We start from the raw sequence: 17,785 nt of genomic DNA on the forward strand, positions 1-17,785 counted from the left end.
GTTGAGTTCATTCTGTGACCTTTGCCCCCAGCCTAGCTGGGGTCATACAGGGAATGCATTAAAGTAAAACTAAGCTGAATCAACTTGCCTGGGCATTGCACAACTCCGCCATCACAGTGAGGGATCACTAGAGAACCTCTGGGTACAACTGGGCCAAATCCCTCTGGGCCCTGCAAAGAACACATCCACCCAGAGATTCCCCAGCCTACAGGCCTGCAGCTCCCCCACTTATAGCTCGCCCTCTCCCAGGCCTTTCCTGTTTTGGCCAGGGACCCAAGGGTCTCCCTCATGTCCCCAAAGGTGGGCTGCTGTCCTTAGTTCCACCCCTCCGAAGTCTGGTTAGCTGAGGACAAGGCACTCAGCTGTCCATCCCAATCTCCAACCAGGCCCAAAGCTGTAGAACCTCAGCCACCTGCCAATGGGACCCCTACCCATGGGACCCCTACTCCGAAATGTGGTGCAGAAGGGATCCAGGCACAACCCTTCTCTCCTCCCTGGAACCTCCAGAGTGAATGAACCAGAGCCAGAGTCCTGGAGACACGGGCCCTCTGCTGTCATCCTGGGCTTTGGTCAGCATCCCTGGGGCCTTTTAATTTTGGGGACCTCCTGGGACATTCACAATTCTCTACAGTCCCGCATTCCCCAATGACACCCCTCCCCCCCCCAGAGACACAGTCCTCCCTCCAGGAGTTAACAGGGCACCATCCGTTTATCGTGATCTAATTAATAGAAGAAATTCCATGGGAAATAGAGCCATGAGGCAGGAATACCTAGGTCCCTGTAACTCAGGGCTTCCACACAGGGTCTCCCCAGAGCGAGGACTTACTGCGTTGCTCCACGCTGCAGGGACACCCTCGCATACACAGCCCCCAGAACTGCTCTGGCCTTTGCTGCTGCCCTATTACAGGGCAAACTACTAGGTCACGCCCTCCCCCCTCCACCATCTGGTCTCTCTAAGCCAGCGGCTCTCAGCCTTTCCAGACTATTGTGCCCCTTTCAGGAGTTAGATTTATCCTGCCAGCCCTCAAGTTACACCTCACTTAAAAACGACTTGCTGACACAATCAGACCTAAAAATACAAAAGTGTCAAAGCCGCTATTACTGGAAAATTGCTGATTTTTGCATTTTTACCATATCATTATAAAATAAATCAATTGGAATATAATTATTGCACTTACGTTTCCATGTGTTGTATATAGAGCAGTATAAACAAGTCACTGTCTATGAAATTTGACTTTGTACTGACTTTGCGAGTGCTTTTTATGTAGCCTGTTGTAAAACATGACAAGCCAGACTCCTGAAAGGGGGCCAGTGGGCTGGAAAGGTTGTCAGCCGCTGCTTTAGCCCCCTTTTATAGCAGGGAGCAGATTCTCATGGCAGGGGAGGGCAGCGGCTTCTTCAGCCCATGTTACTGAGCATGTCTGGACCCAGGCAGCTGGGTAACAGCAAAGAACTAAACCTCCTCCTCCCTCCCCCAACAGAAATAATCTGAAGCAAAACACGCATCCTTATTCTGCAGCCGAGGAGGGCGACTGGGGAGGTCTCGAGAGGGGATTTGCGCATTTCATACCCTGATTCCCCCAGGCTCTGTCCCCGCAGACAGACTCTGGGCTGTCGTTACAGCCGGTCCTGGGGGGGCTGCAGCCCGGGTGGTTATCCGGGGGCACAGGAAGCGGGGCTGGGAGCAGCAACAGCTGAGAGCTGCATCCGGCGCTGGGGTGAGCGTTAATGGTAGTCACAGAGGGCGAGAGACTGCACCGCTCCTGCATTTGAGTGATCAATGACCGAGGAGGCTGGAAGAAGCTGCTGCCGCCTCCATAGTGAGCCGGAAGCCCAGCCTGAGCCCAGTGGTTTCCCCAGGAATTGAAATTAGGGGGGGTGTTCGAATTTACAGGGGAGGGGGTGTCAGAACCAATGAGATATATAAAAGAGATATGAATAAAGTAAATGTTTTGTTAGGATTATGCAAATTTAACATAAGAATAATGCAAGTTATACTATAATACATAACAGGTCTAGATTTCTAAAAATATATACATTTAAAAAAAAGTATTTAAATTGACTTTTGAAAAGTAAGCCATCATGGGGTAAGACGAAAGTCCTCTCATGGATCAGTAACTGGTTAAAAGATGGGAAACAAAGGGTAGGAATAAATTATCAGTTTTCAGAATGGAGAGAGATAAATAGTGGTATCCCTGAGGGGTCGGTACTGGGACCAGCGCTGTTCAACATATTCATAAATGATCTGGAAAAATGGGTAAACAGTGAGGTGGCAAAATTTGCAGATGATACAAAACTATTCAAGATAGTTAAGTCCCAGGCAGACTGCGAAGAGCTACAAAGGGATCTCACAAAACTGGGTGACTGGGCAACAAAATGGCAAATTAAATTCAATGTTGATAAATGCAAAGTAACGCACATTGGAAAACAATCTCAACTATACATACAAAATGATGGCATCTGAATTAGCTGTTAACACTCAAGGAAGAGATCTTGGAGTCATTGTGGATACATCTCTGAAAACATCCACTCCATTTGCAGCAACAGTCACAAAAGCAAACAATGTTGGGAATCATTAAGAAAGGGATAGATAATAAGACAGAAAATATCATATTGCCTCTATATAAATCCATGGTACGTGCACACCTTGAATACTGTGTGCAGATCTGGTCAACCATCCTAAAAAATATATATTGGAAATGGAAAAGGTACAGAGATGGGCAACTAAAATGATGAGGGGTATGAAACAGGAGGAGAGATTAAAGTGACTGGGAATTTTCAGTTTAGAAAAGAGATGACTAATGGGGATATGATAGAGGTCTACAAAATCTTGACTGGTGTGAAGAAAGTGAATAAGGAAATTTTATTTAATCCTTCACATAACACAAGAACTAGCAGTCACCCAATGAAATTAATAGGCAGCAGGTTTTAAAAAAGCAAAAGGAAGTATTTCTTCACACAATATAAAGTCAACCCAGGGAACTCTTTGCCAGGGGATGCTGTGAAGACCAAAACTAAAACAGGATTTTAAAAAGAACTAGATAAATTCCTGGAGAACAGGTCCATCTGTGGCTATTAGCCAGGATGAGAGGGATGCAACACCATGCTCTGAGTGTCCCTAGCCTGTTTGCCAGAAGCTGGGAATGGGCAACAGGGGATGGATCACTTGATGATGACCTGTTCTGTTCATTCCCTCTGAAGCACCTGGCCTTGACCACTGTTGTAAGACAGGGTACTGGGCTATATGGACCATTGGTCTGACCCAGTATGACCATTCTTATGTAAAAATTAATTATAATAAAAATGTTTGGTACAGAAACTCCCCAACATAATGACCTCCCAAGATAGCAACAATGTGAGATAACAACCTTGGCAAATACTGCATTTTAAAAATCTTGGCCTACTGGGAAACATATTTATATAAGTTTCCATTCCCAGTCACAAATCTAGCATTCTGGAGCAAAGTGACTAAAATATAGTCCAACAAACAAATGTTTATTTAACGTGCCCCTCACTTTTCCCTCCACCGCACTCCACTCACCGGTGTTGTCCTTGGTCAGTGGAGACTCAGAGTTCAGAGGTGCTTTCACGTGAGTACACCTTCCAGGTGGGGAACAAAAAGGCACAGTTCGCTCTGGCCACGGCTGTTCGTTGTGCCACCATTCACTCCACCGCTCTGTTGCCAATGGCCCTGCACAGTCACCTTCTGCTGTCACCTACCACTGTGACCTCTGCGAGTTGGTCTCTTGAGGTTCCACCAGTTCTCAGTGATTTCAGCTGAGCTCTCAGTGCGGGAACCTCGCTGCTAGTGCAGTCTGGGCTGTCTCTTACACAAAAACACTGTCCCCACAGGAACACTGTCCCCACAACAGGACTAAGCACTTAGACCTGATTGTCAGTGATTTCAGCTGCAGTGATCACTTAACAGAACAAAAGACTATGGAGCCTAATCAGCTCTGTCTTTAAACAATGGAGAGGGACAAGTCCCCACCCTCTCTCTTGATGCCTTCAGATCATCACAGGCTAAGTACAGTTCTACTGCCCTTTACTCATACAATAAGAACAACATTTCATCCCCCTTTCCCCCCACATTCAAGTGGTTTGTAACCCAACCCCAGCCAAAATCTATCACAGCTCTGTTTGCTGGATACCTAGGTAGATTAGATGTGAATGTAAATATAATCTGGCCCTGAAGCCTTAGCCCCAAGCTCATCACTAGCTGTCAGGGAGAGCTCATTTAGACTTTGCTTACAAATCATCATTTGAAATTATTAGGTTGGCCAACATCACCGAAATGAATGCACTGACATCATAAAAAAACAGCTGTATAAGGAAGCAAGGAAGCTAGTCTACGTTCATACTTTTCAAATCTATTATACTTTTTCAGATACACATATTTTATCATATACTGTATAAGCTTTTAAAGTGTGTATTAATGTTTCAGTTTAAATTCAGATTTCCAAACAGTCACTAAATTGGTATGTAACTAGCTCACAAAACTGGAGGGGGTGTAGGGAAATCACTGCCTGAGCCGCTGCTGTTCCCCAGCGGGGTGTGTGCGGGGAGAGCCCTTCCCTAGTGCCCCTCGGTGCCCAGCCGGGGGGACTCTCTGCGGGGGCTGGAACCAGCCCTGGGCTCTGCCCGCACCAGCCCCTGAGCCGGAGCCTGCAGGTGAGGGGCGAGACCCGGGGGAAGGGCTGGGGCCGGGCAGGAAAGTGACTCTGCACCACCGGCCCCTCCTTGCCCCAGCTCTGCTCCCGGGGGGCTGCGAGTCCCAGAGCTGCTGCCCGCCTTGACCCCCCCCCCCCGGCTTTGCCCCCTGAGCGCCTGCAGGAGCCGAGCCAGCTCCGGGGAGCGAGCGGCCCGGGCCGGGCCAGGGACCGAGTCTCCCAGCCCGAGGGGAGGGGGCAGGAGGGAGACAGGGGCAGAGCCTGGCAGGGGCAGCAGGAGCGATCAGTGGGGAGGGAGGTTCCCGGCTCCCAGCCCTGCCCAGCCCCATTCCCTGCAGCACCCCGGGGCACAGTGACCTTCCTGGGGAGAAGGGGAGGGGCAGGGAGAGGAAAAGCCAGTTCCTGCCTCTGCCTGGTGCCCGCGCTGCTGAGGGGATGCGCTGCCTGGGGACAGTGTCGGGGGATCCCCCAGAGCAGCTCCTTTGGTTCTGCTCCTTTCTGGGGTTTGGCTTAAAGTCTGTGTTACTGGAGGGTTTAAACCTGTTTCAATGAGTTTAGTCCTAATGGGGGGGCTGGACGGGGCTGGGCTAGGCAGCAATAAAGAGGCTAAATGTAAAGTACCTTTGTTCAGAGAAAGAGCCTGAGGAAATCGGCGTGAAATGGACTAAAACCTCTTCTATAACCTGCCCCATCGCCCTTCTCGCCTTGACAGGCTGCAGAATAGTGTCCACATCTTGCTCCCGGTTGTCCCAGCCTCCCAGGCGACAGGGAAGGGAACGGGCTGTAATGGAGCCAGTGCAGGTAAGTGATTTTCAGGGAAGTGGTGGGGTTGGCCTGCATGTGGAGGAGGGCAGAGGTGAAAGTAAGCTGGTCCGGTCCAGTACGGCGTACCGGCAAGAGCCAGTATGCTGTGTTGGACCACATCGACTTCCACGGTGGGGATTGAAAGGGCTCTGGGCTGCCCTCGGCCGTGGGCAGCTCAAAGTCCTTTAAATCCTGGCCGTGGCTCCGGCGGCCGGGCTGGGGGCAGGATTTAAAGGTCTCCTGGCTTCCCTCAGCGGCAGGAACTCTGGGCCCTTTAAATCCCTGCCCCAGCCCCACAAAGCTTGGGGTTCCCCCTGGTGGCTGGAGCACTGGGCCCTTTAGTTTGCCCCTGAGGGTTCCCAGCCACCTCTGCAGCTGGGAGCCCTTGGTTGATTTAAGGGCTCTGGGTCTCCGAGTCACAGCTGGTGCCCCAGGGCCTTTAAATCTTGAGAGGCCATGCGGGGAGGCTCCAGACCCCAGCATGCCAAGCGCATGCTTGGGACGGCATGCCGTGGGGGGTGCTCTGCCAGTCGCCGGGAGGGCGGCAGGCGGCTCTGGTGGACCTCCCGCAGGGAGGTGCCTGCGGAGGGTCCGCTGGTCCCACGAGGCTTCGGTGGAGCCGTGGGACCGGCAGACCCTCCGCAGGCACACCTGCAGGAGGTCCACTGGAGCCGCAGGACCAGCGACCGGCAGAGCGCCTCCTGTGGCATGCCGCCCTGCTTGGGGTGGCGAAATGTCTAGAGCCGCCCCTGAGGCCACGCCTCTTCCTATGAGGCCACGCCTCCCTCAGGACTCTGGCAGTACCGGTAAGTCCTGTAAGTTACTTTCACCCCTGGAGGAGGGACAGTAAATACAGAGGGAGGGAAGAACAGGAAATGAAAAACCTTCTGTTGCATAGTTTGCTCTTTACACAACACACAATATGGAGAACCCCTAGGGGCACAGCTGGGTTTTTCTGACGATACACAGAAGTGCAAGGCCTCGCCACCTGTGTACATTGACTTGGTCTGGTTTCTGGCAGCTCCTAAGGAACGCAGTGAGGGCCGCCTGAGGGCTCACAAACTGTTTAAAGGGATATTACCCACTTCCTACACACTGTCTACTCCTGCCTCTTTGATGAAGGAGAACATTTAAAAAAATAACTTAGCAATATGTTACTATCGATACTCCTGTTACTAGAAGACTGAACACTTTGTTGCTTCTGTAGACCAAACTCATTGCACACATCAGGGCCTCCTGGCATCTTTTCATTCCCTGTGGCCCCCACAAGTGTGCCATCCTCCCATCCCTATTTTAGGGGCTCCCTGCAACCCCCCCCCACCGACCTACTCCCTCATACTAAGGGTCTGTGTGTCCCCCCTTCCCCATGCCAGAATCCCTGATGGTTCCTCCCATGTCCTCCCCAATCCCCCTCTTTCCACATATTGTTTCTCCCATTCTCGCATTCCCCCTAAGCCAGGAGAGCTATCTGCCACTGTAACAGGACCAGCCACCTCCTGAGCACCCCATTAGAGACTGAGGTTGTGCTGCAAGTGTCCTGCCTCAGTTTCCCCTCTTGGTTCCCCAATAAACTCAAAAAGAATTCTCTCTCTCTTCAATAATACCCCTCCTTAGGGTCTGTTTTATTAACAAAAATTTCAAAATTAACCCCAAAATATCTTTGTTTCCACCCCCTCCAGTCTTAAACTGCACACAGTCAATTCCCTGACACATTGACCCAAAACTCCCAAGGTCTGCCTTGCAGGGGCCTGTCTCGCTCTTTGTCACGGCTTCCTCTTCCTGTCGTCTCCTCTCCTCTGGCTCTTTCTAGAACCCTCCACCATGCCCCCTTGAGAGGCTGTTAATGAGGCACAGGCGGGCTGGACCAATTCTTTCCTCAAGGGCCCAGTCCACCTTGTGACAGCCGCCCTATTCTTTCTCTCCCCCTCCCCCTTGCTTAAGGCCAATAAAACAGGAATAAAAGTTTGGCCGCTTTTGGAGAGACACTTTCTGTGCCTGCCCCCCGTGGGCGGAGGAGCTGGCTCTCCCCTTTGTAGCCCCAGTGTTGGAGGACCTGGTTCTCCCAGCCACAGCCCTGGGGCCAGAGGAGCTCGCTCTTCCCAGGCAGCTGGAGGGGTTGGATCTCACCCCAGAGCTGGAGGGGCTGTCGTTTCCCACCCTGGGGCCAGAGGAGCTCGCTCTTCCCAGGCAGCTGGAGGGGCTGGATCTCAGCCCAGAGCCGGAGGGGCTGTCGTTTCCCTCCCCACCCTCAGGCCGGAGGAGGTCTCTCTTCCCGCCCTGGAGGAGTTCTGTGCACACACTGATTGGGGGGGCCCGTGCCCCTGCACGATCCCCATTGCACCCGCCCCTGCCCTGTTGGCACCATTAGTAATGAAATACTGTTCCAGCTCTCCAGAGGACGAGCCCTCTGCTGTCAAACAAGTCCGTTTTCCTCAGCCAGCCAGAGATTTTTTTTTAACCCTTTATTTGTCCCCACTCAATGAGCAGTTTACTGACAGTCCCACTGGCTAAAGGCAGCAGTTTCCTTTGAGTTCCATTTCAACTGGGCATCTGCAGTCACTGTCTATTCCACTGCGTTTCTGGATTCAGATCCAATCCCCATTGCCAGCTGGGTCTTTTGCTCTTCAAACAAGACAAAGAACTTGGAAAAAGCACACAGGCAGAATTGGGTTTCAAAAAGCCATGTTTACTAAATACCCACCGACACCCAAGGCCTAACTACACACACTGTTGCACTGCTTTCTTGAGGTTTCTAAAACTAGCGCACAGTGAGCGCTACTAGAGAGCTTACAAACTATTTTAAAGAGATACTAACCTACCCTTATATACTGCACTATCTTTAATGTGGGCCCTGAATTTGTGGGACAAGCACAGTAAATTACTATACTTGAGAAAGCAAATGCCTACAAATGTTGATATCCAAAGCCTACAACCAGAATGCAGAACTCGGAAGCCGTGAGTCTCTCCAGAAAGTCAGGAGATGGGCATAGATTCATAGGAAGTCAGAATGGACCATTATGATCAGCTAGTCTGATATCCTCTATAACACTGGATTTAGGACTCTCCCGAATTAATTCCTGTTTGAACTAGAGCCTGTCTTTTCAAAAACATCCAAACTGAATTGAAAAAAATGCCACTAATGGAAAATCCATGGTAAGTTTTTCCAGCAGTTAATCACCAGCACTGTTAAAAAGTTTGTGCCTTATTTCAAGTTTGAATTTATCCACGTTCAGCTTCCAGCCATTGGATCTTGTTATATGTTTATCTGCTAGATTGACGAGCCCATTGTCAAATTTCTGTTCCCCATGTAGATACTTATAAACTGTGATCAAGTCACCCCTTAACCTTCTCTTTGTTAATTAAATAGATTGCGCTCCTGGAGTCTTTCACTACAAGGCATGTTTTCCAAAGCTTTAATCATTCTTGTGGCTCCTCTCTGAATCCTTTCCAATTTTTCAACACCCTTCATGAATTGTGGGCACCAGAACTGGCCACAGTAGTCAAGTAGCTGTCACAGAGCTAGTATAACCTTTCTACTCCTCCTCGACATTCCCATGTTTATTCATCCGAGGATTACATTAGCCCTTTTGGCCATACCGTCATTCTGGGAGCTCATATTCAGCTGATTATCCACCATAACCCCCAAGTCTTATTCACTGCTTCCCAGGATAGAGCCCTCCATTCTGTGTCTATGGCCTGCATTCTTTCTTCCTAATTGTATGAGTTTCTATTTGGCCATATTGAAATGCAAATTCTTTACTGACACCCAACTTACTAAATGATCCAGGTCGCTCTGTAAGGGTGATCTGTCCTCTTTGTTATTTACCACATCTCCAATCTTTGTGTCATCTGCAAACTTTATCAGTGATGAGTTTGTTTTCTTCCAGGTGACTGATAAAATTGTTAAATAGCAATAGGGTCATAAACCAATTCCTGTGGGACCCCGCTGGATACACACCCACTTGATGACGATTCCCTGGTTACAGTTACTGTTTGAGACCCACCAGTTAGCCAGTTTTTAATCTATTTAATTTCTGCCATTTTAATTTGATATTTTAGTTTTTTAACCATAATGTTGTGCAGTACCAGTCAAACACCTTTCAAAATTCTAAGTATGAGCAGCACTATTACCTTTATCAGCCAAACTTGCCATCTCAAAAAAGGTACGAAGTTAATCTTCCAAATATTCATGTTGATTTGCTTTAATGACATTACCTTCCTTTAATTCTTTAGTAATCGAGTCCCATATCAGCTGCTCCATTCTCTTGTCCAGGATCGATGTCATACTGACAGGCCTATAATTACTCAGGTCACCCTGTTTACCCTTTTTAAAAATTGGCACAACGTTAGCTTTCCTCCAGTCTTTTGGAACTTCCTCGGTACTCCCAGATTTATTGAAAATCAACATTAACTACTCTTCAGCTACTCCTTAGCCAGCTCTTTTAAAACTCTTGGATGCAAGTTCTCTGGATCTGCTGATTTAAAAATGTTTAACCTTAGTAGCTGCTGTTTAACATCCTCCAGATATACTAGTGAAATGTTATCATCATATGAGACAATATCATTTAATTTTTTTAACACTCCAATCATGCCAATCTTCTCACCAAGTTTCAGTAATAACAAGTAGGTTGATTTTTTTCTCATTAACAATCAATTCCAATTTCGTTTGTTTTTTACTCAGGCTCCTAGTGTGTAGGCAATTAAAGAATTTCTTCTCTTCATGTCTCTTGGTGCCTTGAATAATTTTGTTCTCAACATCTTGATCTTTTGGTCTGAGTGCTCATTTGTTTTCTCCTTTTGTTATTAGTTTAATGCCCTCTTGACTACTCTAGCCAGCTTGTCACCTAGCAGGTTGGTTTCCGTTCAACAGATATGGAGGCCATCCAACCTGTACAGCCCTCTCTTCCCTCTAGAAGATGGTCCAATATTTCATAAAACCAAAACCTTCCACTACTTATCTAGCCAGTGGTTTGCTTCCAGAACCTTCTGCCTTCCTTCGCTCCCAGGACAAGAAGCATCTGAGACTATCACTTTCATGGTCCTTTCCATTAGCACCCTTCTGGTTTCTCTGAAGTTGTCTGTAATCGGTGAGGTGCCCCATGACACAGTGTTATTAATGTCGATACGGACCATCACCACTGCATCCTTGCCCACTGACTCCAGAAGCCCTCCCCGATCTCAGAGTGACTCCTCATGTCTGGGCTCTGTCCTGTTGCCTGCCTGTCCCTGGCAGAATGTTCTTTCCATTCTTCTTAGCACAGAATCCCCAACAAGGATCGTCTGCCGTTCTTGCATGGGTGGAGATCTCTTTGCAGGCATGCTTGATTGTCTTGTGGGTTGGACAGGCATCCTCGGGTATGTCCTGTACAGGTCTCCATTCTGTTTGGTTAACTAGATATTGCAGTTTCCACACTGAGAACATGCAATGGGATACTTCTAGCTGTGTGGAGTTCTTTCTGGTCCTTTTCTCTCTGGTGTTCATGGTTTGCCCATCCTCAAATGCCTGCAGCTGTGGAGAATGTCACCTGGTCCTCCTGCCTCAGTGATTACAAACTGCCATGCCTCCTTCTCTTGTCTCCTCCTCTCTCTGGTTCTGTGGTGGCCAGTTCCAGTCTTGAGTCTGGGGTGCTGGTGCTTCCTGAATTTGGTTGTCCAAGAACTTCTCAGCATCTCTGTATCTGTACTTATCCTGCCAAACCACTAATCTTTCTTCCAGCATAGCCACCAACTTGCACGTCATCCAGAGGAAGTTTGATGTGACCTCCTTCAGGAAAGAAAATGTGGCACATCTGTTGCAGGTCACAACCACTGTTCCATTGCTGGCCATGTAAAACTGTACCTAGAAGAAACCTCTCACACTCCCTCCAAAAGTCCCCTGTTTGCCTCTCTAGTTCATCTTAAAAAACACTAGCGTTTACATTTTGCAGCAGTTTTATTTGCTTTCTGGGTTTTCAGCATTGGGGCAGGACCCCTCCTTCCCGCCACCTGGGGCTAAGCTGCCTGGCCCCAGTGTTTGTGTATTGCATTGCAGCCACAAAACTTCCACCTGCAACTGCACACATGCAAAAATTAAACCTCCCTGCCGCTGCTCACAGGGGGACACCAACTACTGACCCTCCCCTACCGCTGGGAAGGGGGAGATGCCTTTCTGGCTCTCTCCACCCCTTCCCTTCCCATTACTTTGTCTCCTCTCTGCCCCAACCAATGTCTTCCCGCAGTCTCCAGTCTCTTCCTCACCTGCCCTGTATTCAACTGTCTTCCCCTTTGCAGTCTCCTGTTTCTCACAGCTGCAACTTCATATGCCCTTGCAGCTCCTCAGCCTCTCTGCAGGCCCCACGAATCCCCCTCAGCCTCCCTCTGACCCCCACACATTTCCATTTATCTTCATAGTTTCCTGTCCAGTCTCCTAACTAGAGTCACAGCTGTGCCTGAGGAGAGCAGGGCTTCAGTCTCATTGAAAACCATAGGAGTTGGTGGCCATCTTTACCAAGGGCAGCCTCACTCTTAATTCCACATGCCAAAACTGCAGGTGAATGGGGGCCATCTTCAATCAGGGCAGTTTGACTCCAGCCCCCCCCCCTCTCCAAAGTAATGGGACCTTGTTGAAAAAGGGAACATGTGTGAGTTCTGTGCCAGGAATCATGAGATTCCTGTGAGAACATGGGAAATGTCCAAACATTTCAGCTAAATATTGTGAGACTCATGATAAAATTACCGGAGTTGGGAGCTCTGGGCATCATGGTTTCGCCACCGAAACTGTGTGTTTTTAATGACAGTTTTGAGAAATCTCCCCTTTCCCAGGGCAGTTCCCTGCTCTCTGTGGGGAGGGGGATTTTCCAGCCCTGCCCATGACTGAGCTGGTGGGATTATGGCTGCGGGGAACAGGTCCTGGGTGAGGGACTCTGGCTGTTTCAGGGGCCGGTGACCTTCGAGGAGGTGGCTGTGTATTTCACCAAGGAGGAGTGGGCTCTGCTGGACCCCAGTCAGAGATCCCTCTACAGGGACATCATGCAGGAGAATTATGAGACTGTGACATCTCTGGGTAAGGATTTCTGTCTCCTTGGTTATTAGAAGCTGGGGAGTCTCTGAAGATTCTGGGTTGGCGTCTGTTCAGGGTACTTCCCTGGTCCCTTAGATTTCAGGGGGATTCCCCAGAACCCATGGGGAAATGTCTGCGTCCTCTATGCTTCCTCCTACGGGAGAGGAGATATTGAGACACAGTAGGGTGCTAATACATCCCCATCCCCATTCCCGGCATGTCCGAGAGAGAGGATGGGTGGTATATTCCTATCTGTGTTTTTAAATATGGGCACACGCTGGTACGCAGAAAGATGTTGTGTGTCCCTCCTTTCCCAGGACTGGCTCTATACCTGGAAAGGGCTCTGATCTCACCAGGGTTACAAAGGGGTAAGAGGTTGCACAACTGTGCTTTGCCAGAGTCATATAATCCCCTGTGGGTGGAAATCTCTGAATCTCCTGCAGGAAGAACTGCAGGTCTCCCAGGAACCATCTGACCATCCCAAAGGGGCTCCAGGAACATTTTTCCATCTGTTGAATTTATACAAGGGCACCCACCCAACCCATCTCTGGATCAGAATAACTGTAAAATTCTTGTCTCATCTGTTTTGTTTTCCTGGAGCAGGTTTTCCCATTGCCAAACCGGATGTGATCTTCCAGCTGGAACAGGGGGAAGAGCCGTGGGTTCTGGATCTCCAGGGCTCTAAGGAAAGAGAGATCCTGAAAAACATCCACACAGGTGAGGAATTGGTTAAATGGATGCAGAAACCACCCGCCATTGATGTCAACAGCTGGGATTCCCACAAAGGCCCCATGAGCTACCCCAGTTCTGCCTCATCTCAACCAGCTCAGGATTCTTCCCACGAGGTGTCATGTGATTCATGGCTTCCTGCCCGCCCTGCCTGACACGTGGAGGCAGAATTGGTTCCCTCCTCTCTTCCAGAGAAAGGTTTTGGAGGAGGGGACATTCAGCTCCTGCTTTTTTCAATCTTCCCAGCAGTTATTTTGGTTTGCTGACTTTGCACTGTCCTTTCTGAGGTTCCCTTTCATCCCAGATCAAGTTGATATTCATGTCTGAATTTTCCCTCTCTCCCAGGAGGTGATGGGATGGTGACTGAGAAGGAGGAGGAGAATTCTCAGCAGGACGGTCTCGAGCAAGTGGAACTGTATGGGATGCAATCAGGAATTGCTGAAGGGAACAGTCCCTGCTCAGGACTCCAGGAAGCAACCAGCGAGAGTCAGCTCAGGCCAGAGAGACAGCTAAGAAACCACCGCAGGAAGACGCAGGGTAAATCCACTCACCGTGGAGTTTTGAAAGATTTTCCCAAAGACACGATCCAGCCAGGAATCTGCACTAAAGAAAAAACGTATGATTGTGCTGAGTGTGGGAAAAGCTTCAGTTGGAGATCACATCTTATTGTACATCAGAGAAACCACACGGGGGAGAAACCTATAACTGCCCCGAGTGTGGGAAAAGCTTCAGTCGGAGCTCTACCCTGATTATACATCAGAGAGTCCACACGGGAGCGAAACCCTACAAGTGTCACGACTGTGGGAAGAGCTTCAAGCGCAGCTCACAACTTCTTTCACATCGACGAACCCACACAGGAGAGAAACCCCATAACTGCCCCGACTGTGGGAAAACCTTCAGTGATGGCTCAAACCTCATTAAGCATCAGAGAATCCACACAGGACAGAAACTCTATAACTCCCCTGAGTGCGGGAAGAGCTTCAGTCGGCGCTCACACCTTATCACTCATCAGAGAATCCACACGGGAGAGCGGCCCTTCTACTGCCCTGAGTGCGGGAAGGGGTTCAGTTGGAAGGCTCATGTCATTACACATCAGAAAACCCACACTGGAGAGAGACCCTTTAGCTGTCCTGAGTGCAGCAAAAGCTTCATTCGGAGCTCAGACCTCACTATACCTAAAAGAATCCACACCAGAGAGACACCTTATCAATGTTCCGTCTGTGGGAAAAGTTTCAAGCAGAGCTCAGAACTTATTTCACATCAGAGAATCCACACAGGCGAGAGACCTTATAACTGCCCTGACTGCAAGAAAAGCTTCAGTAATAGCTCTGACCTTATTGTGCATTGGAGAATCCACACAGGAGAGAAGCCCTATAAATGCTCCGATTGCGGGAAAAGCTTCAGTCACAACTCGGCCTTTATTAGACACAGGAGAATCCACACCGGCCTGAGGCCCTATAACTGCCCCGAGTGCAGGAAAAGTTTTGCTCAGAAATGGCACCTTATTAGACACCAGAGAATGCACAATGGAGAGACACCCTATAAATGTTCTGTCTGTGGGAAAAGCTACAAGGCAAAGGTCTCCCTCGTGTCCCACCAGAAACTCCACACAGGATAGAAGGCAGTGGGAGCTCTCCCTGTGGGGCAATGGGTCTGTGCTCCCCTGAAGCAAAGTGTAAACCTGCTGCAGTTGAGGATGGGCTGAGCGGGGGCAGCAGGCAGGCGGATGGTTTGGATTTCAGTGAGGGCAGCTGGTGGGGCCAGAGGAGGGGGAAATGCTGGGCACTGGGGAGATGAGTCATTTCAGGGTCTAGGGGGAGCAGGTGATGGAATTAGCAGGGAGACATTTGTGCAAGTTCCATATGCGCTTTCCGATTCAGCAGGGAGGTAAAAATTCCCTGTTGCCATCCAGGCATCCTAAGGCCCTTGAGGACAGATGCATGGGGACGTTCTGTAGGGCAGCACCAAGCCGTCGTATGGGGCTGTAGTTATAAGGCAGCCGAGAGCTACTGCTCTGAAGTAACAGGATTTCAGAGCAAGTCTCGATGTATTGCACATCCCTGTAGACGTGCGGGGGGAGGAGGGGAGAGAGATGCACTGGACATTGGGGGGAGATTCCCTAGAGCGGTTTGATTGCCCTGTGAGAGCCGGGGACTTGGGACGTAGCACTCCTGGGTCTGGCTCCTGGCTCTGAGAAGAGTGGGGTCAGGTGGCTAGAGCAGGGCAAGGGAAGTGGGAGTTAGGACTTCTCCGTTCAGTAGCCAACCCCCCTTGTGTGACCCCGTACCAGTCACTTCCCCTCTCTGTGGTGCCCTTCCTCCCGTCTCTGCCCTGGGGATAGTAATAGTCGCCCACCTCCCTGGAGAGTTGTGGGCTGTCACTAATCATCGTGTGTTCATCGAGTCTAAGGCCAGAAGGGACCATTGTGTTCCCCTAGCCTGACCTGCATGGTGCAGGCCATAGGCCTTCCGTGAATTAATTCCTGTTTGAACCAGAGCAGATCTTTTTTTAAAAAACATCCAGTCTTGATTTACCAATTGCTACTGATAGAGAATCCACCACAACCCTTGGTAAGTTGTTCCACTGTTGAAAAGTTTGTGCCTTATTTCTAGGCTGAATTTGTCCAGCTTCAAATTCCAGCCATTGGATCTTGTTAGATCTTTGTCTGCTAGGCTGAAGAGCCAATTGTCAAATATTTGTTTCCAAGATACTTACTTAGAGACTGTGATCAAGTCACCTCCTAATCTTTTCTTTGCTAAAGTAAATAGCTCAAGGTCCTGGAGTCTTTCACTATAAGGCATGTTTCCCAAGGCTTTAATCATGCTTGTGGATCCTCTCTGAACCCTTTCCAGTTTATCAACAACCTTCTTGAATTGTGGACACCAGAACTCGAGACAGACTTCAAGTAGCTGTCACACCATTGCCAAATATGGAGGGTAATAAAACCTCTCTACTACTCAATATTTCCCTGTTTAGACGTCCAAGGAGCACATTTGTCCTTTGGGCCATTGGCAGCTCACCTTCAGCTGATTATCTATCATGACGCCCAAATCTTTTTCGGAATCACTGCTTCCCAGGATACCGTCCCCCATCCCTGTAACTGAGGCCTGCATTTTTTTTGTTCCTAATTATATTAGTTTATATTTGGCCATACTGAAATGCATATGGTTTGCTGGCACCCAACTTTATAACAGTCCCCAATCTGTGTGTCACCTGCAAATTTTATCAGTGATGATTTTATGTTTTCCTCTAGGTTACTGATGAAAATGTTAAAAAGGATACCACAAAAAACTGATCCCTGCAGGACTGCACTAGAAACACCCACTCAATGATTCCCAGTTTATAATTATATTTTGAGACCTGTCAGTTAGTCCGTTTTAAATCCATTAATGTGTGCCATGTTGATTTAAACCCATTTAATGTGTGCCATGAATCATTCTAGTTTTTTAATCAAAGTATCATGCAGTGCCAAGTCAAATGTCTTACAGAAGTCTAAGTATATTCAATCAGTACTATGACCTTTATCAGCCAAACTTGTAATTTCATTACAAATAGATCAAGTTAGTTTGACAGGATCTGTCTTCCGTAAACCCATGTTAATGGGGATTCATTATATTACCCTCCTTTAATTCTTTATTAATCAAGTCCTGTATCAGCTACTCCATTAATTTCCCCAGGATCTGTAAGGCTGGCAGTCCTTCTATTGCCTAAGTCATCCCATTAACCTTCCAAGCACAGCATTAGGTTTCTTCCAGTCTTTTGGAACTTCCTCAGTGTTTCAAGAGTTATTTTAAAATCAACATTAATGGTCTAGAGAGCTCCTCAGCTAACTCCTTTAAAACTCTTGGATACAAAGTACAGAACAGAAATTATTGAATACGTCTGCTTTTCTGCATTATTATTGATAATTCTGCTATTTCCATCTAGTCAGGAACTAGTACCATTGTTAGGACTCTTAGTTCTTAATATACTTAAAAAAACCTCTTTCTTGTTGTCCTTAATTTTTCTGGCCTTGGAGTTGTGCTTGTGTCCTTTTGAGTCCCTTCTCAATTTTCTACAATTTCTAGCTTCTGATTTATGTTCATTATTATTAGCTTTCCATTTCTTCCATTTGTTAATATACTGTTTTCTTATTTTTATAGCTGTCTTCACTTCTTGAAGCCAAGTTGTTGTGTTTTAACCAATTGTGGAATTTTGGACATCTAGTAAAGTATTCTTATCCCTGGTTACCATTTACATTTTTCTGTTTAAATTCTTTCTTGCAGCTGATTTGTCTCATCATTGTTTTCAGCTTTGTGAAATTTGTCCTTTCAAAGCATCAAGTATATACAGTATTGGTTGGGATTTATGATGTTTGCATGTAACAAATGTGATTGAGTTATGATCACTTGTGCCTAAGCTACCACTAATTTTTAGTTCTGTGATCAATTCCTCCTTGTATGTCATGACAGGATCTAATACAGAATTCCCCTGTGTTGGATGCAAAACTTTGAGTTAGGAAGTTGTCATTTATTATATTTAAACACTCCAAGGATGTTGTATT

The 17,785-nt window shown here is 48.1% G+C and overlaps 1 protein-coding gene across 1 annotated transcript in view; it reads left to right on the forward strand.

The window, feature by feature from the left end:
- Window positions 1-14,860, forward strand: part of LOC123346794 (zinc finger protein 271-like) — a 76,205-nt gene extending 61,345 nt beyond the window's left edge. The window contains 4 exon segments of the mRNA XM_044984253.1: window positions 5,383-5,471; window positions 13,588-13,779; window positions 13,920-14,304; window positions 14,557-14,860. Coding sequence (XP_044840188.1) covers window positions 5,383-5,471; window positions 13,588-13,779; window positions 13,920-14,304; window positions 14,557-14,860 — 970 coding nt within the window.
- Window positions 14,861-17,785: the final 2,925 nt, after the last annotated feature.

Source organism: Mauremys mutica, chromosome 12 (assembly GCF_020497125.1).
Source record: "Mauremys mutica isolate MM-2020 ecotype Southern chromosome 12, ASM2049712v1, whole genome shotgun sequence".
Lineage (NCBI taxonomy): Eukaryota > Metazoa > Chordata > Testudines > Geoemydidae > Mauremys > Mauremys mutica.